Source organism: Propithecus coquereli, unplaced genomic scaffold (assembly GCF_000956105.1).
Source record: "Propithecus coquereli isolate 6110/MARCELLA unplaced genomic scaffold, Pcoq_1.0 Scaffold302, whole genome shotgun sequence".
NCBI classification, from domain to species: Eukaryota; Metazoa; Chordata; class Mammalia; order Primates; family Indriidae; genus Propithecus; species Propithecus coquereli.
The window spans coordinates 149,482-174,701 of NW_012148642.1; the positions used below are offsets into that span (position 1 = coordinate 149,482).

General features: G+C 39.5%; 1 protein-coding gene across 1 annotated transcript in view; it reads right to left on the bottom strand.

The window, feature by feature from the left end:
* Positions 1 to 16,300, bottom strand: part of MGAM (maltase-glucoamylase) — a 75,991-nt gene extending 59,691 nt beyond the window's left edge. The window contains exons 1-3 of the mRNA XM_012649792.1: positions 16,277 to 16,300; positions 4,320 to 4,446; positions 2,356 to 2,477 (exon numbers count right to left, since the gene is read on the bottom strand). Of these exons, the coding sequence (XP_012505246.1) occupies positions 2,356 to 2,477; positions 4,320 to 4,446 (249 nt within the window). The 5' untranslated portion in view covers positions 16,277 to 16,300. The remainder of the gene's footprint in view (positions 1 to 2,355; positions 2,478 to 4,319; positions 4,447 to 16,276) is intronic.
* Positions 16,301 to 25,220: the final 8,920 nt, after the last annotated feature.

Below are 25,220 nucleotides of genomic sequence, written 5' to 3' on the forward strand. Positions count from 1 at the left end.
TCAGGCTGGTCTCGAACTCCTGAGCTCAAACAATCCGCCTGCCTCGGCCTCCCAGAGTGCTAGGATTACAGGCGTGAGCCACCGCACCCGGCCGTCTTGAATAATTTTGACCCATCACTCTGCTACAATCTGCAGTTCTTAGGCACTTCTTCTATTCTAAGCTATTTATCTGGCTCTGATTCCCTTCTCTGCCCTATTTTCTGGCTTCTCCACAGCCCCAGCCCATCACATCCCATGGCTGCTCTCTCATCCGTTCCCTCTTTGCTGCTTTAGTTCTCTCTGACTCCATGTCTATATCATTTCAGTCAAAATCAAAGGCCCAAGTTGTAACAATTCCCACTTTCCACGTTTTCCATTTCTATGACTTTGTCCATGTTATGGGTTAAATTGTGTCCCCAGAAAAGATATGTTGAAGCCCTAATTCCTAGTACCTCAAAATGTGACCTTGGTTAGAAATAGAGTTGTTACAGATGTAATTAGTTAAGCTGAGTTCATATTGGAGTAGGGTGGGCCTTCAATCCAATATGACTGGTGTCCTTATAAAAAGGGAAAATTTGGACACAGACGCACACACAGGAAGAGCAACAGATGAAGACGGAGGCAGAGACTGGAGTGATGCACCCACAAGCCCAGGAACATCAAGGATTACCAGAATCCAGGACAGAGGCATGAAACAGATTCTTCCTCAGAGCTCTCAAAAGGAATCAACCCTGTCAAAGTCTTGATTTTGGACTTCAAGCCTCCAGAACTATAAGAAAATTAATTTCTATTGTTTTATGCCACTTTGTTTGCCATGTTTTGTTATAGCAGCACTAGGAAGCCAGCACAGTTCACATAAACCTTTCTTCTAGCCATGCTCTCATCTTTCCTTTTGTCTGCTCCCTGAGGCCTAAGTAAGTTCCATGCCCCAGCATCAAGATTCTTTTTCTCTGGCTTACAGTGGTCTCTCTCATTTCTGAACTTCTAATTGTATTTATAATCAGGGACTCTTAATGGTTACAGTGGTTAATCCAATATTATAAATACCCTCAGGCCACAAGATCTGCACACATACGTTCCCTCTTCCATGCCATTTCCTTCATGACCTCATCTCCTCCTATCTCTTCTCTTATGCTCTTCCAGCCACACTGAACTCCTTGCTGTTCCATCAACACATTCCAGGCACACATCTGTCTACATGATCCCAATAACAAAGTGCTTATGGAAAGGGAAGAAATCAAATCACATCAGAATTTGGGCTGCAGAACACCAAATCTTTGCATATTTGGGGCATCGTGCTTTCCCACCGAGATTTCACTCTTCGTTCATTTTTCTGTCTTTACTCATTTGCTTTGGTCTAATTGAGATAACCGAGATGAAGATATTGATGCCTCTTTCTTCCATGTTCACATCTAACTCCACCTCATCCCGTTCCCCTAAGATGAGTAATCCACTAGGGCAGATTTATCATCTAATAAGAAAGAAAAAAATAGCTTTTGGTATATAGAACATTTGACAACCAAAATGGCAACTCTCTAGAACATCGCAGACTACTGCAGCCCACCGGGAATAGAATGGCTATGGAGATAAATGTGGGAGTGCCATGTGTCCAAGCCCTACATGCAGCAAGCAACCACGCTGCAGTTGATGCAAATCTGCCCATGTCAGTGGACTTCACTCAGAAGGCTTCATTCTGTTTCCATTCAGATACCACTTTTATTCTTGGACTAAAAGTGACTGATATGGTGTGGGCAATGCACTTTATAATCACGGCAATCAGTTGGACTTCAGTCAATGATGAAGAAACACCACCCTAAAGTAAATATCCAGATGCCTGCACTATCTTTAATCTGGTATTAAAACCTTCTTCCTTCCAAAATATGGCTCTTGAAATGCTGTGTTTATTTTAAACAATGTTGTGTGTGTGTGTCAATTTTTATCATAGATCCTAGATAACCTTTGGAAGGAGAAGGAAGAGAAACAGAGGGCCAGAATTCAGGCTGTGACAGAGCCAGAGAGAACTAGTAATCCTCTAGTGTTGCCAGATAAAAGACAAGTATATTTTTAGTAAGTAAATCCCAAATCTTGCATGGGATGCACTTATACTAAAAACGTATTCATTGTTTATCTAAAAGTCAAATTTAACTGGCCAACCTGGATTTTTATTTGCTAAATCTGGCAACCCAAGGGAATTTTCCTCTTCCTCTTCTGAAGCTGTACTGTCATATGAGCATGGATACAGGATTAAATTGCCTGCACCACTAATAGCTGCAACACAAGCAACTCTCTGAGAGTTACTAATAGAAAACAAAACAAAACAAAAAACCTACCCAATGGCATAAACTCTTAAATGAAAATAAGATCCATAACTCAAACCTTTGTTGGTAGCTGATCCGGGATGCAGTTTATTCGTTCCGATTCATTTACCACTGGGCACTCAGCAGAACCAGGGGTGGTACTTGTTGTCCCCAAACCTGGGATACCAGTTGTCTCAGGGTCTGGGGTTGTCCCAAAAGAAAAAATAAAATAACCATCAGACAGGTTTAATATCACAGGCATTCAATATTTCTCAACACTTTCAATTATATTAACTCTACTACTGATTGGGCTTCACACTGACATCCTCAAAATTTATGCATTCACTTTGTAAAATCTTATTTTGTTCTTGCTGACTGTATTTACCTCTATGTACACTGACATTATCTCCTTCTACCCCCAAGTCCCTCTCCTACAACATAATTGCACAAGAGCAAGAACTTCACCATTACATTAGAAGCTCATGAAGGCGGAAAGCAACCTTCTTTAGTCTAGGAATCAGCAAACTATGGACTTCAGTCCAATCAGGTAAAAGCCTGTTTTTTAAATAAAGTGTTGCTGGAACACAACCACCACCCATTTATTTGTTTATAGCTACAATGACAGAATTAAGTAGTTATGACAAAGACTAAATGGCCCATTAAATCTAAAATATTTACTATTTGGCCCTTTACAGTAAAGTCTGCAGATCTCTGCCCTGGTCCTTTGCTTCCACCCCCAGCAACTGGTGCGCACAGAACATTCACAGCGCAAGTGCCATCCTAAGTTTTGTGAACTCAACTCCGCTTGCTTAGTCAACAGCCAACCCTCTGGACAAAGAACCTTCTGAGCAATGATGTTCTTCTGTAAATGCAAAGTCTCATATGACAAAAAACGCAAAGGGAGCCAACCAGTCTAGAAACTAGTGGCTAGAACCTACCCAAAGGCTAGAGAACTTTGATCTCAGATTTAAAGATCAGTAAAATAGAAAAGGCACTTTTATTGCATTCTAAAATAAGGAGGGAAGCTGTCTTTAAGGTACTCTGCAATATATAAATAATGACATTAAGACAGAACAATAAAGTTTTTAATTAGTTTTCTTTTCATTGGGGTTTCCAAGTCAAAAGTGGTATATTAAACTCCATATTTGTGCCAGTTTCAACATAACAGTTTGTTTCATCTTCAGGATCACAGAATTTTAAGAGTTGAACAACCTTTGATATTATAATCTAACTTCCTGAAAAAAGTAGAAATCACATAAGCTGACCCTTGACAGCATGGTTCACCTAAGAAGTTGCTCCTAGATGATTCAGATCAGAAACCATGGGTAACTCAGCACAACCCAGCCCTTCTTCTGAGAAAAAACAATTCAGTAAACTTTTAATAAAATAACTCAGGTAATTTTTTAAAGAACCAAACTTTGGCCTAAAACATTTTTTAAAATGTTTTATTTTTAGTTGCTATGGGTACACAATAGATGTATATTTATGGGGTACATGTGATGTTTTGATACAGGCATATAATGTGTATTAATCAAATCAGGGTAATTGGAGTATTCATCACTATAAGCATTTATCATTTCTCTGTGTTAGAAACATTCCAATTTTACTCTTTAAGTTATTTTAAAGTACACCCTAACTTATCATTGACTATAGTCATTTTGTTGTGCTATCAAATATTGTTCATTCTATCTAACATTTTAATTGACTACATACTTATCTGACTGCCTTTTGAATTAGGATATTGCTAATTACCATTATTAACAGAATTAGAATTATTCAGTGAAATCAGCAAATATATTGAGTGTTAATTGTGAAATCCTGCAATGCGTTAACTAAATTGAGAAATAAAAGTGTCAGAACTTACACCTACAATCTATACCTATTGAGCTGCCCCAAAACACATAGAACACATACATAGAACAACACACACACACATGCACACACCACACCAATGAACACGAAAACATTACTTCCTATCACTGATGAAGATTTTTCTCTGATAAGAGCAATATATGGAGGGAGAGCCCTAGAGTTAATTGTTACCTTTCGATTTTGTAGCATCTGTGGCTAAAAGCACGATTAAAGTAACAGCAATGATAAACACCACAAGCAGAAGAACACTGAGCACAATCTCCAAAGTAGTAAAATTTTTCCACTTCTTTCTTGCCATCTGTTAAGAAAAAGAAAACATTTTAGGTTTGAATTTTATTTAATATATAGCTAGTAAATTTTTAAGGGAAAAGCTCAAATGTATACAATGAATAATATACCCATGTAAATTAAATTAACTTATCAACTCATGGCCAATCTCATTTTGTCTTTATTCCTACTCACTTCTCTCCTTAATCCTGAATTATTTTGAAGCAAATCTCAGATTTCATATCTTTTAATTTGAAAATACTTAAGTACATTTCTTTAAAAGATAAGAAATTTTACAAAAAATAAGCAAAATACTATTATCACACCTAAAACATTTTTTCAACAACTTATTGTCATCTAGTCGATGTTGAAATTCCCCTCATTGTCTGATAAACTTTTATAGTTTGTTCTCCTCTCCTGAGGAGTCAAGTAAGATTTATAAACTGGATTTGGTTTGTGTCTGTAGAGTTTGTTCTGCAGATTTTTCCCGTGGTCTGGATTTTGTTGATTACATCCCTACACACGCTAACATGTTTCTCTACCCTTGTATTTCCTGTAAGTTAATTATTAGATCTAAAGTTTTGGTCAGACCCAAGTTTTTGTTTTTAGCAAAAATGGTACATAGATTGTATAGCATCTTCCAGCAGGAGACATAAAATCTAGTTGATTCTCTTTTTTGTGATCCTCATTCTGAAAATAACTAGCCAGATGACCTTGGAAAATTTACTTAAGCTTTCTTGTTCTCAGTTTCTCCATTTACAAATGAAAGAGGTTAAACTAGAAGATCTATAAAATCCCTACCAGCCTTTAATGTCATTTTTGAGTGAGTCACATAAATTATATGCTTCTCTATTCTTCCCTTCCACACAAGATGCCTGTGCGAGACATTTTATTAGTATCTTCCTTCTTCAATATATCCCCAAGTTCTCCTTCTTGGAAGAGAGGGTGGTGCTAAGTACAGCATGAGAAGCCCTGGGCTTGATTCCCAGCCCTACCATTTCTTACTGTGGCAGCCAAAGCAAGTTACTTAATACTCCTGAGTCTCAGTTTTCTTATCTGTAAAATGGAACTATAATATCTATTGTTATTATTACCTATGGTCACCTTATTGTGGGAATCAAATAAAAACACTCCAAATCATAAAGCACTAGTCTCATTTCATTGTTATTTACCAAAGAGAAGACAGTTAGTGGGTCCTGGATAAGAAATACCATGTTCCTAATTAATACATCAATCCCATGTTCCCTGACTGTGGCACTGCACCCGACTCAGTGTTTTGGTGGATTGCTGACTGCTGTCCTTACCACCTTCGCTGATGTGGTCTCCTGTCTGCTAAGTGTTTGATGGCCCCAAGAAGCTCACTGCATCATCCAAGACACAGGTGCAGAAAGTTAAGAAGAGGAGCCTCGAGCAGCAGTCTTGCCTGTCAAGGTCTACTTTCTCCACCAACCCACCCACCCCCTTCTTCCTAGGCTGCCTTGTAAATCACACTCTCTTTACTCAAAAACGACCTCCCCTCCCTTCTTCCCCCAGGCCCTAATTCATGACTCTCTAACCTAGGACTTGTTTGATATTTCCTCAAAGCCCCATTCTCCACCCTATCCATATTTTCTCACATACTCTCTTCAATCCCTAAAAGTCTTCCTCAGACCGTTGCCTAAGGATTAGATGAATAAGAGGATTTCCTTCTCATACCTTGGTAAGAAATTGCTGTGAGCCAACATAATGCTCTCTTATCATGCAAAAGGAAATGGCACTGGGAGGGCTACCTTTCTCTACAACAAGGATTGCCTTGTTTTTTCTAGAATAAATTACCCCAATCTAGTTTTTCTTACCTGGACTGTCTCCAATATCTCACATCCCCAAGGGCCTTAAAAGAAATACCATATTAAACTTGCTTGTAAAATCTCATAAAGATTAATAACCTCTAATGCCTAATATAACTAAATTAACTAATAAGGCAAAGAGTAATTTTATGTTCACTGACAAGGAGAGGAGTTACCAGAATGCCTATCCAGTGATCGTGTCTCTTTCTCTTTGGTGGTTGCTAATACCTGTAGGATGGGAGATTGTTCTTTATACTAATACGCAAAATTTGTCCAAGTATTTATTAACACACTGTGTCAGACACCATGAAGAAATGCCCACACATTGCTGTTCAAACTATAAACACCTTATGCTCAACGAAGGCTTGGTAAAAACTATAAAAATTACTCACACCCATAACCCAGCAATTTCATTTCTAGAAAGTTATCCCATAAATATACCTGGACATTTGAGAATCGATATATGTACAGATAAAAGTTTTTCATCATAGCATTACATGTAATAGCAAAAGATTGAGGGCAGTATAGACCTCCACAGAGAAGGCACTGAGTAAATATGTGAAATAAAATAGAATTCAGTATTATTTAAATTCATGATATGGCAGTTTATTAAAAGTTCAAAAATTCTTTGACACTCTTCCCTTCAAGAGGGGGAGCCAAGGCCCCACCACCCCCACCCTTGGAGCGTGGGCTGGACTTAGCGATCCATTCCCAGAAGAATATGAAGAAAGGATGGTGTTCAACTTCCAAGACTGGGTTATAAAAGGCATTACAGCTTCTTCCTTCCTCTTGGGTCATTTTTTGAAGAAACAAGCGAGCGGCCACGTCATCATAACACTCAGGCAGCCCCATGGAAATTTCCAACAGGTAGCAAGAACTGAGGCCCTCCCATCTTGAAAGCAACCTTCCATCTCCCACCAAGCCACCCCATGGCTATGGTCCTCAACAGCATCTTGGCTGCAGCCCCATGAGAGTCCCTGAACTGCCACTGCTCGGCTAACCCACTCCCATATTTCTGACCCCCAGAAACTGGGAGATAATAAATGTTTGTCGTTTCAAGCTACAAAATTTGGGGGAAATTTGTTACCCTGCAGTAGATAATTAAAACACATAGGTAAATATGACTTTTAAATACAATATCATTGGTATTTTTTAAAACTCTGCTTGCTTCTTGTCCAAAATCCTTTTGCTTCATATATTCAAACATGGTTACTTGCTCTATGGAGCAACAATATCTATTTTCCAGCTATACAAGAGAAACGTTTCCTTAAACATTAAGAAAAAAAAAAAAATACTTCTCCACCATTATCTGATTAACCTTACTTCCTGCATTAGAGGGACCTTGATGGTGAAGCTTATTATCTCAATTAAGAATGCAATTTAAGAAAAACTAAGGTCAAGAAAAATGGCAAAAGGCAAATAAAAAAGGAAGTAATTTAAATAGTGTTAAGTGCTTTTAAAAGAAAAACTGTTTTTAAAAACACTGCTATTTGGCAATCTGTCATCAATATTTAAATATTCTTTTGTATATGACAAACATATAATTGTGTAATTTTAATGCTAATGATAATAATAGTCAACAATGATTGAACAAATGTGCCAAGAGGTTTCCACAATTTTTTGAGTGCAATGCTCCTAACAACCCCAAGTTAGTTACTGCTACTATTCCTATTTTTAGACGAAAAAAATAAGCTTCAGAAAAGTCAAATGGCCTGCCTGGTGTCATACAGCTGATAAGGAGCAAAGCCACAATTAGAACACCTGCCCTCTGGACTCCGCAGCCATTACTCTATGCTCTATGCCACAATGTTCCACAGTGTACATCAGCTTAGGCTTTTTGTGAGATCGCAGTTTTGTAAAATAGTATGTGGTTCATTAACCAAGTATGTGGAATGTGCATAGTACTAGGCTAAGCACTTATATGCATTATTTTATTTAGTCCTCACAACCACTTTTGAGTAACGATGATTATCCTGATTATACAAATGAATTAACTGAGCCATAGAAAGGCTAGGTTGCCCAAGGTCCAGACCTCATTAGTAGCAGAGCCAGTCTCCAAATTTGGCAATCTGAATCCAAAGCCATTGCTCTTAAGGCCAATGTTATACCAGCTCCTACAGTGTGGGCAAATGCAGAAAACATATATATCCACACACAAAGGTTTGTAAATTAAGGGACGTAGGTTATATAGGAGATGCCTGTATCCTTCCAAAGACAACCACGAAGTTAAAGGCTTATAGAAACAAAAAGTCTGCAATATTTCAGTCTCCATAGTAGCTGAGGCATTTTTAAAGTATTTTGAAAACATCTGTAGTATCAATTCACATTAAGTTTATGGCCCATAGCACTGTTCTAAATTTTCTGTGAGAATAAGGAGAAGCATCCACTGATGTACTTCATTTCTCATGTTTATTCATCACCAGGTATCAAAGCTATGTCCTTGGAGGAAAAAGAAGTCTGATTGCAGTTTATTTATTCATTCATGAATGATTTATCAAGTTCTTACAATATGCCAAGCATTCTTCCAGGGTCTGGCTACACAGCAAAGAACAAAATAGATAAAAATCCCTGTCTTCAGGGCACTTGTGTTCTTGTGGGGGAGAAAAAGAGAAAATAAATAAATACACAGTAGGTTGGACATACAAGTACTATGGAGAAAAATAAAGCAGGGGAAAAAGGTGAGGAATATTGGAGTGAGGGTTGCAATTTTAATTAGGTTGGTCAGGGAAAATCTTACTGAAAAGGTCAGAATTATTAATGTATATAAATCATGCTGGTTCAATAGTAATTCTTTTCTTCTTGAATGATCTGGTTATATGAATAATTGTCAAAGCTCAAAATTATTTAGGCAAAGTAGACAGATAAACCATACAGGGCGCAGGGCTCTAAATTATCAAAATGGCTTTCTAAATTAATTTGGCAAACTAGACAACTGTCCCCTTTTCTGTATTATAGTCAGTGCCTGATTTGTATATGGAGATCTGAGCCATTCTTTTAAAATCCTTTGATTAACACAAGGCAAGAGGCCTCGTGGAAAAGAGCGGCTAGTTTCACAGAGATCGAGAATTTTCTTTTTTGCAAGTCTGGCCACATCCAAAGTGCAGAGATCTAAGAGTCAGTTCTGACCCTACACGGCTGTGTGACCTTGAAAAAGCCACTTAACCCCTCTGGGCCTCCGTCTCCCATCAGAACCACAAAGGGGTCATCTCTAGAAGAGGGTATATCCTGCTGTGATCCAGCAGCAGAGTGTGTAAAAGCTCAGCTTTCCCATCACATTCCACAGCTGCCACCTGAACCAATTTTGAACAGAAAATTTCTTCTTCAAGTTCCAATCCATACTTATGGAATAGTTTGTAACGTAATTTTGTGAGTTCACCAAAATTTATTTGTGGGGCAATGCCTGATAATAAATCACTGACATCTTGTGAAAGTGTGAGTGAAACAGCAATGAGGGGTCTCAAATCTGGGGTACAGTATGAAATGTCTTTCCACTTCATTTGGTCCTTGATAGCACAGGGACCTACCCAGCACAACAAACCAAAGACCCCTCCCTCTCACCCCCTCCCTGCCCACCTGCACACACGCACTTGCTCCTGCACATAATGACACCAGACCAGCAGAGGGTGTGTCAGTCAGGGTGTCCTGGCAGGACATCATAGCCTCTGCTCAGACCCTGTATCCCTGTATCGGGAGCCCACTGGCAGCCTTTTCCAGTGAGGCCCACAGGGATAGATCTTGACCTCTCTTCCGTTCCCCAACAGCAACCCTCCCTTCCCCTGTCAGCGGCCTGTCAGAAGAGAAATACAAATACGCACATGTGTCCAGCTAGACTCTAGCAAACAGTAAAGACCCAACTCGTTTTTAAGTTTTACCAGGGAAGGGCCAAAAACAATACATCGCCTTCCCCTCTTCCCCCAGGCACTTCCATTAGGTTTCACACCTACTGTGTCTTTCCTCTCATGACCTCCTCCCAGATTCCATGAAATTTCTCCTACCCACCAACACATGCCAACTCATACATGCATCCCAGACCCTTTCCTAAAATAATTCTTCCTTTGATCAACCAAGGACACATCGTACCCATGAAGACAGTAATAGATTCTTCAATCTTCTGACTAGGATTGATTCTCTAATTACCATTCCTCAATCACAACTCCACGTCCTTTTAGAAGGAATGTCCCAAAATGCTCTAATCTCATTTCCAAATTCTAACTTTTTTCCTCACTTCTCCCCACCTCATTTTCAGAATCAGAAAGAATTTCTACCTAGTACCTCACCCCAAATATTAAATAATTCATCACATTTCACATAAAAACACACAAACACACAGGCTTATAGATCCAGCTTTGGACCAGAGGAATACATAGACACACACACAGACACACACAAAGAAAAAAGATAAATAAGTTGACTTTTGTTTTGCCTGTGCACACGTAAGTAACTTTTGATTTGCTGCTGATACTGTTTATTTCTGTCTGTGTTTACCAATTTAACATGCACTTGCACACACACATCTGTAGCCATAAATGAACACATATTTCCGCAAACATACCTCTTTACCTCCTGCAGCTGCACCCACTCTCTCTCAGAAGGACAGCTTAGTAATAAAGGCAGAGGAGCACAGTCCACAGAAAGCTACCGGAGCCCTGGTAACTGTTTATAGGCCTATCAAGAAAATGTTAATGGCTTTCAAATGCAAATGAATGCCCAGCTTTCATTCCCAGATCAGAATTGTTAGTTAATTAATAATCAAGGTCTTCCTTTGCAGAGGGCAGCCCTAAGACCTCCAAGAAGAAGCCAGAGCCTCTTGATTCATTCTATCCCCTTCCAGCACTGAATGTCTATTTGGTGATGAGTAGGTGGTGAGGATACTCAGTGTGTCTAGTAAGAGAACACAGATTGACTCAATTTGTAGATGACAAAGAGCAGAAAATGAATTACCCCAGTATCCCAGAAGAGCCCTGATCTCTCCCAGTGACTCCTAATCTTTCAGGAACCCAATGACATTTAGTAGCACAATCTGCTGACCTGTGCTTGAAGAGAATTGTTTTGAAAATGTTTTCAAAATAGTTTTCTTCTTTTCTTGCACTTCAAGAAGTGTCCTTAAGCTTATTTGCACTATGAAGACCCTTTAGCAGTCTGGTGACTCCCGTGGACCTCTCTTAGAATTACGTGAGATAAAATAAATAAGGAAACCATTTACATTGAAATACAGACACTAAAATATTATTTAAATGGCAATACATGCCTATTTAATGATATGGTGACTAACAATATAGCAACATGTCTAATAACTACTGCAATTTCAAAAAGTAATAAGCATAAATAATATTTCAATATTGTCTTAAACATATGATATAAAAGTAACTATGACCTTTCTTGGTACCAAAGTCATAGGTGCTACTAACACTACTGGGGTTTGCAGCCTAACTTTATACATAAGAGAAATGCTAAATTTCAGTTAGAGGTAGGCAAAGAAAAAATATGCAAAATTTTCCTCTTCCAAGTTCACAGGCTCTCTGAATTACATCCACAAACCCCAGGTTAAGAACTTTGCTCTATTACTCAGTGAACCTTCCTCCAGGTAAGACAACAGTTCTTCCCATGTGATACTCCAAGTGTGACCCATGAACCTGTCACTGTCAATCCCCAAGAAATTAGCACAGAAATGGAAGATAAGTGTTGAGGAGCTTTTATTACAATCTGTCAGAGTCATTTCATGTCCATTGATCCTGATAATTAAAAAGTAGAGCTTGTATCTGTATATCCTTGTTTTTTAATTTCATTTTTCTAGTAGTTTATTTTTAATTTTACAAAAGTCTCAGTCTGTGACATATTGGAAATTTTTTCTCAACTGCTCTTTTACCACACAGTGTTCAAAGCTCTGTTCAATGACTGCTATTTCTGGACATTTGTCTTTATAAGACAGTGAAAATTCAGAAAAAAATTTGGGCCAAGGGACCTAAATTTATAAACTGTGAAAAACTTATCACCATCTTTTATCATGGTCATGGCATAGTGGACATAGACTCAGACAATCAAAATGGAATCAATTTATCTTTTTGAAAAGTTCACTTTCTTGTTCCTATTTTTCTCATTTCACCAACCACCAGTGAAAATGTTGTCAGGAACCAGCAAAGTCTACAGACCAGCCTTTGGGAACACTGACTTACTATATCTCTTTGGTATCATGGAATCAAAGAATTTCAAGGTAAAAGAAGAAGGAAAGGAAAACTGAACACATATGGAAGCCTATTGGGTACCAAGACCTTTGCCTACATTATCTCTCTGATGTTCACAATGGCCCCACATCAGCAACTATCTAAATTGCCACTCAAATGCACATCCACCCACCTCCAGAACTGTGTGGGTTGGGCCTTTTGATATTACCCTTAAAGAATTTTAAAGCTCACCAAACATAGCCCCCTCATTTTACAGAAGAGGAAACTGAGACCCAGTAATGTTGTAAGGTTTGTGTGGTTGCTGATTCAAAGGTCCCAATCTGAACTGGGCTTGCCTGAATTCAAAGTCCCAGTCTGCTTACTAGCCTGGGAAGGTTAGGAAAGTAAGCCTCTGTTTCCTTTACTTAAATGAAGATAAAAATGGTACCTATCCAATAAACCTATAAATTAAACAAAATAATGCAAGTAAAAAATTTAGTGTTACCTAGTAAACAGTCAATATGCATCAGTTACAATCATGATGGTTATTATGCATTTGCCACAATTGTGACTAGAGCCCAGACCCCAGACTCCCAATCCAAAGCTCCTTCAACTATGTCAATCTCTCATTCTACCCTAAATTAGAGTGCAATGCGCACTACCCGAAGGATGGACATATTTGAACACGGACTTGGGGGGTGGGGGGAACCAAGGGCAACACAAGTAACCTAAACATCTGTACCCCCATAATATGCTGAAATAAAAAAAAAAGAATTATGAACAGAGTGGGTAGTCATTAATGTTTAAAAAAGAAAAATTATCAAGCACCTAACTTTGCAGAAGGCCCTGTACTACCTGCTGACTATAGCAGTTTAAAGGTTTAGACTCAAGTCCCTGGACTCAAAGAGGTGGTTCAGGCCAGACCAGGGTACAAGACTGATGCCTAAAGTGGCTGCTTTCTGGTGACATGGCCTTACCTGGGCTTGCGTATGTCAGGAAAACATGTCTACTTGGGAGCTGCAGAGACCATGCAAACATGAGAACTAGTAATGGGATGAAAACCTCCTCCTCTACATTCCCCCAGCTACCACCCTTTCCCAGACCTTTGGACCCCACCTCTGGATCAAGCATTAGCCCCTCGGGTGCCTCCCTGCTTCCAGCCACAGAAAACACAGCAATAACCACTTCTTCAACACAATTCAATTCAACATATAGTCATTATGGAAAGATGAAGTCAAACTATCTTTATTTGCTGATGATATGATCTTATACCTAAAATCCTATAGATTCTTCCAAAACACCCCTAAAATTGATAAATGATTTCAGTAAAGTCTCAGGCTACAAAATCAACATACATAAATCAGTAGCACTGCTATATACAATAGTGACCAAGCTGAAAATCAAACCAAGAACTCAACAGCATTTACAATAGCTTCAAAAATATAAAACAAAATACTTAAGAATATACTTAACCAAGGAGGTGAAAGTTCTCTACAAGGAGAACTACAAAACACTAATGAGAGAAATTGTAGATAACACAAACAAATAGAAAAACACCCCATGTTCATGGATCAGAGAAATCAATATTGTGAAAATGTCCATACTATTCAAAGCAATCTATAGATTCAATGCAATTCCTATTATAATACTAACATCAGAATTAGAAAAAAAAAATCCTGTAATTCATAAGGAACCAAAAAAGAGCCCGAATATCCAAAGCAATACTAGACAAAAAGAACAAATCTGGAGGTATCACATTACCCAACTTCAAATTATACTACAGAGTGATACTAACCAAAGCAGCATGGTACTGGTATAAAAGTAGACACATAGACCAATGGACCAGAATAGAGAACCCAGAAATAAAGCCAAATACCTACAACCAACTGATCTTTGACAAACTGACAAAAATACACACTAGGGAAAGGATACACTATTCAGTAAATAGTGCTGGAAAAACATGCAGAAGAATGAAACTGGATCCCCATCTCTCATTATACACAAAAGTTAACTCAAGATGGATCAAAGACTTAAAAAATGACTTGAAACAATAAAAGTTCTAGAAGAAAACCTGGGAAAAACTACTGGACATTGGCCGAGAAAAGAATTCATAAATAAGACCCCAAAAGCAAACGCAACAAAAACAAAAAATACATGGGACTTAATTAAACTACAAAGCTTCTGCACAGCAAAATAAATAATCAACAGAGTAAATATACAACTTACAGAATGGGAAAAATATTTGTAAACTATACATCTGACAAAGGGCTAACATCCAGAATCTACAAGGAATTCAAACAAACTGGCAAGAACAAAGCAAACGACTCCATTAAAAAGTGAGCAAATGACATAAACAAGCATTTCTCAAAAGAAGATATACAAATGACCAAGAAACACATGAAAAAATGCTCAATATCACTAATCATTAGGGAAATGCAAATTAAAACCACAATGGGATACCACCTTACCCCAGTCAGAATGGGCATTATTAAAAATTCAAAAACTAATAGATGTTGGCGTTAATATGATAAAGGGAATGCTTATACACTGTTAGTTTGAATGTAAATTAATACAACTTCTATGGAAAACTGTATGAAATTCCTCAAAGAACTAAAAGTAGACCTATCATTCCACCCAGCAATCCCACTACTGGGTATCTACCCAAAGGAAAAGAAGTCATTATATCAAAAATACACCTGCGCTCATATGTTTATCACAGCACAATTCACAATTGCAAAGATATGGAACCGACCTAAGTGTCCATCAACTAATGGGTGGATAAAGAAAATATGGCACATATATACCATGGAATACTACTCAGCCACGAGAAAGAATGAAATAATATCTTTTGCAGCAATTTGGACAGAACTGGAGGCCATTATTCTAAGTGAAGTAACTTAGGAAAAGAAAATCAAATACCATGTGTTCTCACTTATATGTAAGGAGCTAAGCTATGGATATGCATGGTCATACAGAATGTCATAATCAACACTGAAGACTCATAAGGGAAATGGTAGAGGGTGAGAGATGAAAAACCACATATCTGTTGCAGTAAACACTATTTGGGTGATGAGTACACTAAAACCCAGATGCCATCACTATACAATCAATCTATGTAACTAAATTAAAAATCACTTGTATTCCCAAATCTATTGAAATAAAAAAAAGGAACTATCAGGATAACAATAACATTTATGGAGTGCCTAGTATGTCCTATGTGTTATGCTAAATGATTCACATCTATTATTTCATTGGGCCCCCAGCCCCAATATGGTGTCAATACAAAGAACATGGGGCTTGAAATCAAACTGGCCTGGGCTTGAATATCAGATTCTCTACTTACTTGTTTCAGACCTTGGGTAGTTATTTAAATATTCTGGAGCTCAACTGCCTTATCTGTAAATTAGGGATGATTATATGCCCTTCATAATGTTATTTTGAGCCCAAGCTGAGATAATAAGTACCTAACATCCAATGCCAGTTTCCCAGCCCCTCCTCAACTTGTCTTTTCTGAAAATCAAATCAAATCAAGTAATATACAGCCAGTGCTATCATTAGTTTAAATTCAGTCAAGAACCGTTCCACAAGTTCATCAACCCTCAGGAATAGTCTCCTTAGATTGGGCTAAAAGGAAGTGGTCTCTTCCACCATGCACCACTGGGATAGACAAGGGGAGAACACTCAGCACATCCCACAAGAACTGACTCTACAGGTCTTGGAGGAAAACCAGATCTACCTCATTACCTTACTCTGTCCTACATGACTCCGTCTCTCTGTCTGTCTCTCTCTCTCACACACACACATGCCATCTACATCCCCTACCTAACAAAATTATCTTTCCCAGTCTCCATACACTATAAACTTTAAATTGTACCTTTTTCTTTTTATTTCAGCCAAGTAGTTTCCCTTCTTTTGCTCTACTCAAAAGCTCTTCACATCACATGCCCCCTGGAAAGAGAAAAAAGGAGTTGGTTGGAGTGAGAGTAATTTCTCTGCTCAGAAATGTTCAGAGGAAGGTGAGAGCAGAAATGACTTAAACAGGGCATTACAGCCATTACAGCATTTCCTTCTCTTGTGAAATATATTATTTAAGAATTTTACACTGTCTTACATTTCTTTCCTCCTTTACCACTCGTACCCCCACAGACAGGAACACTTGCACACATAGGTGTCGGTCGAAGAAGAGAGTTATTAGGGATAACACATCACCTAGTATTCAGATGTTAGTAAGAAAACTTTACATTTGTATGACATTTGGAAATTTAATCTGTATTATCTCTTTAATCACAACAGCCCTAAAGATAGGGCAAGTATTTTATTCCCCATGTATGAATGAGGAAACAGAAGATACAAAAAATGACTTGCTAAAGGTCACTCAAATAGTAGTGGTGTTAAACTCATACTACTTTAATTTGAATCTACTAATCCAATGCTCATAGTCTGAAGTCAGTAAATCCAGAAAACAGCTTTATCAGACTAAATGTTCATTTATTCAACAAATTCAAAGTTCACTCACCACCAAGTCTCCCAAAGTGGAAACCCTCAAATCCTATCATTTATCAAATTCTACTATCCCCACCTCAGAGACTGCTCTTTCTCTTTAAGCCCAAATCCTGTATTAGACAATCCCATAATTTTCTCCATGTCCCCCTCCCCATGCCTAGATGACACATGCATGGCCCACTCCTGTAAGGGAATCCCAACATAACCCTAACTCTCTGATCACAGTTGACTGGACCACCACTAGGCAGATGACCCAACCTCGTCCAATTGGATGCTCACTCCCAAAAATTAGGATTTGAGACACAGAGTCTTAATCATATTGCATCAAGAACTATGTCTGTGGGATAATGTCATGTTATTGAGAGGCAGAAGTTAACAGGTTTTACTGAAAATATTTGTTTTCCCAAAAGAGAATAGAATAGACATGTAGAGAGCAGCAAAAAGAGACCATTCAAACCCAAAAAAGAAAAAGCAGAGAGGGCCGGGCGCCGTGGCTCAGGCCTGTAATCCTAGCTCTCTGGGAGGCCGAGGCAGGTGGATTGTTTGAGCTCAGGAGTTCGAAACCAGCCTGAGCAAGAGCAAGACCCCGACTCTACTAAAAATAGAAAGAAATTAATCGGACAACTAAAAATATATAGAAAAAATTAGCTGGGCATGGTGGCGCATGCCTGTAGTCCTAGCTACTCAGGAGGCTGAGACAGGAGGATTGCTTGAGCCCAGGAGTTTGAGGTTGCTGTGAGCTAGGATGACGCCACCGCACTCTAGCCAGGGCAACACAGTGAGACTCTGTCTCAAAAAAAAAAAAGCAGAGAGACTAACTGCCAGTATTTTTCCAAGTTCTGTGAAGGTCAATGTACAACTTAATTTCATATGATTCTGTTTCTTCACCAAATTACTACCTCTACTATTACTACCACCACCACTGGCATCCTCACTTTCAGCCAGTTTCTGTGCTATGTAACCAAAAGTTCCCTGCTAACCCTGCAGTGACAGGCTCTCATTGCCTCCCTTTGTCCAGTATCAATAAATATCTCCATCCAAAACTTCTAACCATATTCTATCTGATGAGCAACAAATGATCCTCCTGCTATCTGTGTTTCTCTGGCTTTTACAACCACCTGCAATTGTAGGACCTCCAAATCTCTGCAAAGTCCCTCTGAATTGTTTGGTATCCCCAGTGCACTGTATTTTTTAGATTAGGGTACACTAGGAGGTATGTGGTGGCATAAAGAGAGGAACATAATACATCTTCTTGGAAATTCAGTTTTAATTTGAGATCATTGGAAAAAAATAAGTCATTTCAAGCAATATTTTGAATAATGAAAAAGGTGGCAGTATCATGTAGTAATATGCAAATTTACATGATTTTTTCAATATCAAACACTAAATTCTACCGAAATTTTCCTCTATAATGGACCTCTGATAGGTATGTACCCTGCTGGCCCCCTACCCTAGGGGAAAGGGTAAAAACAATGCCATAGGAAATGTCTTCAATTCACAGACAATGTCTTACAGTCATGCACCAGCTCTAATTTTTTTCCATCTTCTCTGGCTCAGCCTTCCCTCTTCTCCTATCAAACTCTCTGAGAATCACAATATCCACACTATCTCCATCTGGGCTCAGCTTGAGCACCCATCTCTGCAGACACAGAACCCTCAAAGAGCCAGTGCTGCACAGTGTTCTCTTACCTTTCCATGTCAACTCTGCTAGAGAGAAGCAGAACAGGGCTGTTGTCATTCAATGTCTCACAGTTCTACCACCTTTTATTTAGAACCTCCTCACACTTAGCTCATGTTTGTGGACAAAATGAAGCTTCAGAAAGGTCCAGAGCTCCCTCTAAAGGAATGTCTACCCACAGGTCCCTGCTGAAGCAAATGATTTTATATATATCCTTTAACACAAGATTCCACATTGGTATCAAAGCTGATGGGACCAGGGATGGACACCTAACCCAAAGACAACCAGTCCTTCAACTGACCAGCAGCTTATGAAGTGTCCTGCTGTGTGACCTCTAGACCTCTCAGATTCTCTTTCTCAATGTATGACACAGAAAGAATTCGTAGCAGGATCAATTAGTAGCATCTACACCCCCTATCTATTAAAATGATCTTTCACATTCATTTCAAGGTGAGGGCTTTGAGAGTCTCTTGGCTTTTCCCTCACGGTTGGAGTCCAGCCATGATATCCAAGTTCATAATATCCAAGTTCTAGCACAGAAAGAAGCAAAGACAACAAGGACTTTCTAAGAAATCCCATCCAATTACTTCTTGTGTCTCACTGGCTTATCTAAAAAATAAGAACAAAAATGAAAAGATAGAGAAACAGAAATAAGTACCATGACAGATAATCTTTACCCTCACGTCCCCATACCAGTATCACTCTGCCCAGCTTTCTTTGACAATTACGTGTGGACAAAACCAATATGCCTTAAAATACAGGAAGTAGAGACATCCTTTCTTCGGCTTCCTCTCTTGTACTTCCTGTTTTCTGCCTCTTCATGACAAGCAAACTTAGATAGGAAGTGGGCTGACCTTCTTCTCATCCCACTTCCAGTCTTTACGTGTTTAGATGGGCAATTAGATCTAAGATCCTTTTTGCAGAGATGTTATCTGTTCTTTCTCTCTTTCTCCAAATATGTGGGTAAGTATTAATAATATATATCTCTCTATCTCTCCTTTTATCCTTCTCCTTTTCCTTCTCTCTCTCCCTTTCTACCTCTCTCTCCTTCCCTCTCCCTCTTTCTCTTTTCACTCTTGAGCATTCTCATCCCAAGGCAGAGATTTCATGTTAGATCAGTTAGTAATTGTATTCAGCTTCCAGTAATAGTGGCCCAAGGATTCTGGCTTAAGGACATAAAGAGTTTACCGGTTGTCACAAGATGAGAAGCCTAGAGGAGAGTAGTTACAGGTGTGGCTTCAACTGCTCAAGGATTTCAGGGTGAGGGCTTTGAGAGTCTCTTGGCTTTTCCCTCATGGTTGGGGTTCAACCATAATATCCAAGTTCACGATATCTAAGTTCAGGCACAGAAAGAAGGAAAAACAACAAGGGCTTTCTAAGAAATACCATCCATTTACTTCTTCTTGTATCCCACTGGCCACTCTTTTTTTTTTCTTTATTTCAGCATATTATGGGGGTACAGATGTTTAGGTTATGTATGTTGCCCTTGCCTCCCCACTCCCCCTCAAGTCCGAGTTTCAAGTGTGCCCATCCCTTGGATGGTGCACATTGCACTCTTTGTGTATGCAAATACCCGTCCTCTCCTCCCCCTCCCCCTGCACAACATCCAATAGATGTTATTCTTATATGTACACTTATGCATTGATCAGTTAATACCAATTTGATGGTGAGTACATGTGGTGCTTGTTTTTCCATTCTTGGGATACTTCACTTAGTAGAATGCGTTCCAGCTCTATCCCACTGGCCACTCTTATCTGAAAGATGGGAAATGCAGTTTATTTGTAGTTAGGAATGTTGACATACCCAATAAACACAGGGATTCCATTGGTAATGAGGAAGAGAGAATTGATATGGCATAGGTAATTGGCAGTATCTACCATGACAGAATGGCATGAGTGTGTGGACTGTGCCTAGCTCTACCGCATGCTCCAGTGTAACTTGTACCAGAGCTCTGCCTTGGGAGCCTTTGACTGCTGGTTTCTCTTTTAATAGAATAATACCCACATTACACCCCTTTTATACTGCTGTTCTCATGTAACAAAAGTAATTGGCATAGCTGGATTTCGGAATTCCTGAGACTCTTGATTATATACCATTTAAAAGCATTTAATTCCTAACAAGAGTCTGAATCTCATTTATGATGGAGCATTCAAGTCAATGGCAATTAACTCCTGCTGCTAAGAAAATCACGGATCCTGAATAAAGTTCCAGTGCCCAAGTGACATTCCAGTCTCTATGAGTTGTGGCTACTGCTGAGGTCCTAGGAAATCTCTTTCTTCCTTAAGTCCTAGTGGTTGTCAAATGTGAGTGTGCATCAGAATCAGCTGAATGGCTTGTAAAAAACAGATTGCTGGGCTCCTCCTTCAGAGTTTTTGATTCGTTCTAACTGGGGCCCAAGAATTTCCATTTCCAACAAATCCCCTGGTGATGCTGATCGCCCTGGTGTGGGGGACATTAACCTTTGAGAACTATTGGTGTAGGTTATAATAAACCCATGTTACTGGAGATCACCTGAGTAAATCTTTACTCGTTGCAGTCAAAAAAAAACCTACTTAATAAACCCTTCTTTGGATTCAGACAGTAGTTTATAGGACTGGAATAGAAGACAAGAATTATTGGCAAACACTATGTGCCCCAGAAGCCTGCCTACACTTTGGCAGGTATAGTTTTGTTACTGGGTCAAGTTTCACTACCTAATTCTTCTTTCAGGATGAGTGTTCTCCTGAATGGCTATACACTTTTCAGCTTTTGATCTTCACTGCAGAAAACATGTTTGAATGCCAGGAGTGAATTCACCTAGATTCAAGCAGGACCTACATACTACATTCATAAGAAAATGCAGTTAGTCAATCATTACTTGGATTTAAAGTGAATGGCCAATATAAATGAATAAAACTGTAGTTATGTGTCAGACACAATGAAGAGCAAAAATAGAATAATACACAATCCCAGCTCTTGAAGAACTCTATATACTCCGTATACAGTATTGAGGATACACACATATAAACAAATACATGTTTTAATATATGTGGTAAGTACTACAATAGTGCTATGAACAAAGTGTAATAGAAGCAAAGAAGATGTAGGAAACTTGTAGGAAGGGAGTCAAAGAAGACCACATCCCAGATTTTCCCGAAGAAATTCTGAAGAATTTCCTTTTATGCTTCAGTGTCCTAACTTACTAATAGCTATGTCAACCTGCTGGGTAGATACACACGTTCTTTCAATGATACTGCTGGGATCTTCCCCACTCCGTTCTCTGACTAGAATAGTGGTTTCCTGATTTATCAACCTACCCAGACTCAAATTTTCTAAGTCTCCTGGGAATGGAATGAGCTGTCACTCCCGTCCCTCTACCACCCTAAAGTACTTCACAAGGGCTCGACTGCCCCCTTCCAACTCCTTAAAAAAAAAAACAAAAAAACTTCAAATGGGGCTGAGGTTGAAAAGAATGTTTCCAGGCATCACAAGAAAACAAGGGTCTCCCCTCCACCCCTCACCCCAGATTGGTAGTTAGGCTTAGACAAAGGAGTAGTACCAAAGGCGAAATCAGAATATCTCTGGTTAGAATCTCAGCTCCTCACTTACCAGTTCAGTTACTTTGGTCAAGGTATTTAACTATTTAACCTTCCTTAAACCACTTTCTCAACAGTAAAATGGAAGTATCATTATATTCTTCACAGGGCAACTGTGACATTAAAAGATATTCAACCTACCATAACGCATTAAGTGGATTCTGAAATTTAAATTGTGTAAAATACTATCGCTAGATTTTTAAAAAATGGCTGGGGTGAGCGTGTACCTTGAGCTGGCCAGGAATTCCAGGCCTCACGGAGGTCTGGCGCCACCTGGAGGGAGCTGCTAGCTAAGACTGGGAGGACGCCGGGTCCAGCCTGCCTTGCACTTCCTGGAAAATGGCGGGGATTACACGACTCTCGTGGTTTGTCGGCCCGTTTCTTTGTTCAATTATTTGGGGAGACTGGAAACACTGGGACTCTCCCTCGGCCTCCGCGCATGCAGACAGCAGGTAGCCCGTCCTTTCCCGACGGCCCTGCACCAGCCTCCATAGTCCGTCTGTCTACCCCCAGCGTAAGAACTGAACTGAAGGCAGTTCCCATTTAGCAGTGCACACGTGGAGGGCGGGAGGCGGCCATCACCGATCCTTTCAGATTGTAATTCACGCGGAAGTGACGGAAGTCGCCTTGGCCGAGAGCCCAGCCTGGGCTGGCCCCTCAAGTCTCACCCCCGGCTACAAGCCAGCCACGCGGGCCTCCCCTGCCCTGGGAAGCACAGAGCTCCTTCCTGCCTCTTCCCCGACTTGGGTGCTAATGCCTCTGTCGCGAGGGCTCTCCTCCAGGGACACTGCCCTTTTTCACAATGGCAACACCCCTCTATTTCCTGCCAGTCTCTGTCCCACTAGCGTTAATCGTTTCTTTCAGTTAACTCTGCTATCTGAAGCCATGTAGTGGTGTTCTTCCCTCTAAAGTAAAATGGCGTCTTTCCCTAAGGAATACACTTTTTCACATATAAACTGCCAATTCCTCACAGTGTCTGTTGGCTTGTCTCATTTTCTCAAGGCCTCACTGGGATTTCCCTGCACTCTGTCCACCTCTGCCCTTTTGCTCTGAGTCTAGATAGATGGATTGGAGATGGGGGGTGCATTGTAGGCAGCAAGGATTGAGGTGTCTCAGCTCAGTGATCTTCAAACATGAAGCTCATTTTTTTTCTCAAAAATATACATAAATTCTTAGCCTTGAACTCAACCTGCCTTCAGCAAATTTGACCTATTACCATTTTAAACATTAAAGTAATTCAGTGCTTTGTATAACTCAACCCAGTTATTAAAGTTTCTGTAACCATCTTCTTTATAATCTTAATTTCAGGACTTTCTTTCCTTAGGGCTTGTACCTCTGCAGTTCTTAGGACCTAGTTTCTTCTCACATCCCACACAGGGATGGCAAGGGGAGACAGGAGCTGATGTAAGTGGGATGCTGCCTGATTGTCCACTGTAATACTCTCTGGGGGCCACGATGCTGGCATCATTAGCAGGTGCTGGTGGCGTGAGCTGCTGCTATAGCGAGCTTTGTAAGGGCAGAGGAGGTGCCTGCTGTCTGTATCTACTTTAGGTTAATACTGGTGGACGCAGCTCATGAGATGGTTTCATAGGACATGGTGCTCAGGTTTTTCTTTGGCAATGCTCAGTCGTACCCTAGCGTGCTCATGTCAGAGGACTGACTTCTTCCTCTTCCAGGGGTCACCATATCTTCTTTCAGGCCCCACCTTCAGTGCACATCCTACCCCTTTTCCAGCTTGACAGAGCAGCCACCAAAACAGCGCAACACAGCTGCTGATCCCTAGGATCATCTCACTGTGTCTCAGAACAGTGAGTCTGCTTCCTTTCGTGACTCCTAGGGGACTGAGACACCAGTGTCTCTGACCCTCTCCTTCTAATCACTCAACAGTGTGTTCTTCTTGCTCCTGAAGAGTAGCTCCAGGTGCTTTAGCAAGTCTCCTGCCTTCACACCCTCCGCCTCTGTTCAAACATAACTTCAGATTTCAGAGGCTATTAGTAGAGTGCCTTCCCATTTCTTCCAGAGGATGCCAGAGGGGGGTGGCAACGTTCTGTTCTCTTAACTCTTGAGATCATTGAATCCTCACCAAAAAAAAGCCTTCTCTTCCCTTCTCTTCTAATGACTCCCAAATGTGTGTGTGTATGTGTGTGTGTATAGTTTTCTGAGAGTAAAATCATTTCCATTTGCCAAACTTTGTAGTGCATTGAGAGGTCCCCTTTGTGTCTCTGCCTTTTAGAATTTTGTAACGTTTTTTATATAAATGTCTTGTCTCTGGTGTGATGTTTACTGCATTCCCAATAAGGTGGTGAGGGTACTGACCTGTAGGAAAATATTTCAGTTATGATTTCTATCTATCTATCATGATTATATATGCAGTTATATATATGTAATATTTTTATAGATTGTAATCCCAAAATACCATTTGTAACAAAGCTTATCATTTAAACAAACTACAGGTGATTTATCAAAATGCAAGTCTTCTGACAATTATGTTCCCATATTCATAATATGAATTGGAACTAATCTTGTTTATTGAATCTGCTATTTGTTACCTTCTGTTAGATTAGATTGTTGCTCATCTTGTCTTTAAACTTTAGGGTGAGTATCACTTCCTACTAAGATGACTCCATCTATTGTACAATGCATAGTCTCTTACTCATCCTTAAGTTCTCAACCTCAACACACTTCTAGGAAGGCTTCTCTGGACAACTCCCTTTTCATCCCCCACCCTGAGGTATGTACCATTCCTGTTCTCTTTCAGTTCCTCTTATACCCCTTTGTTTACCAGTGTGTCTGTGGTGCCCATTGCAACACCTGGAATATATTTTGTTCTTAATAAATATCTTTAAATATATCCATTTCTCCATCCATTGGAAACATTTAGGCAAAGTATTTAAGGGAGTAAGGCTAGATATTATGAGTAATAGTGTTCTTCTATCAAGCTAAGCAATAACAATTTTTTTAAAAATTTAAGGAATTTAATGCTAACATCCCAAAATAAATGGCAGCAAATGTATAAACACAAACTTACATAGGTTACATAATTTTTAACATTTGTTTGTTTG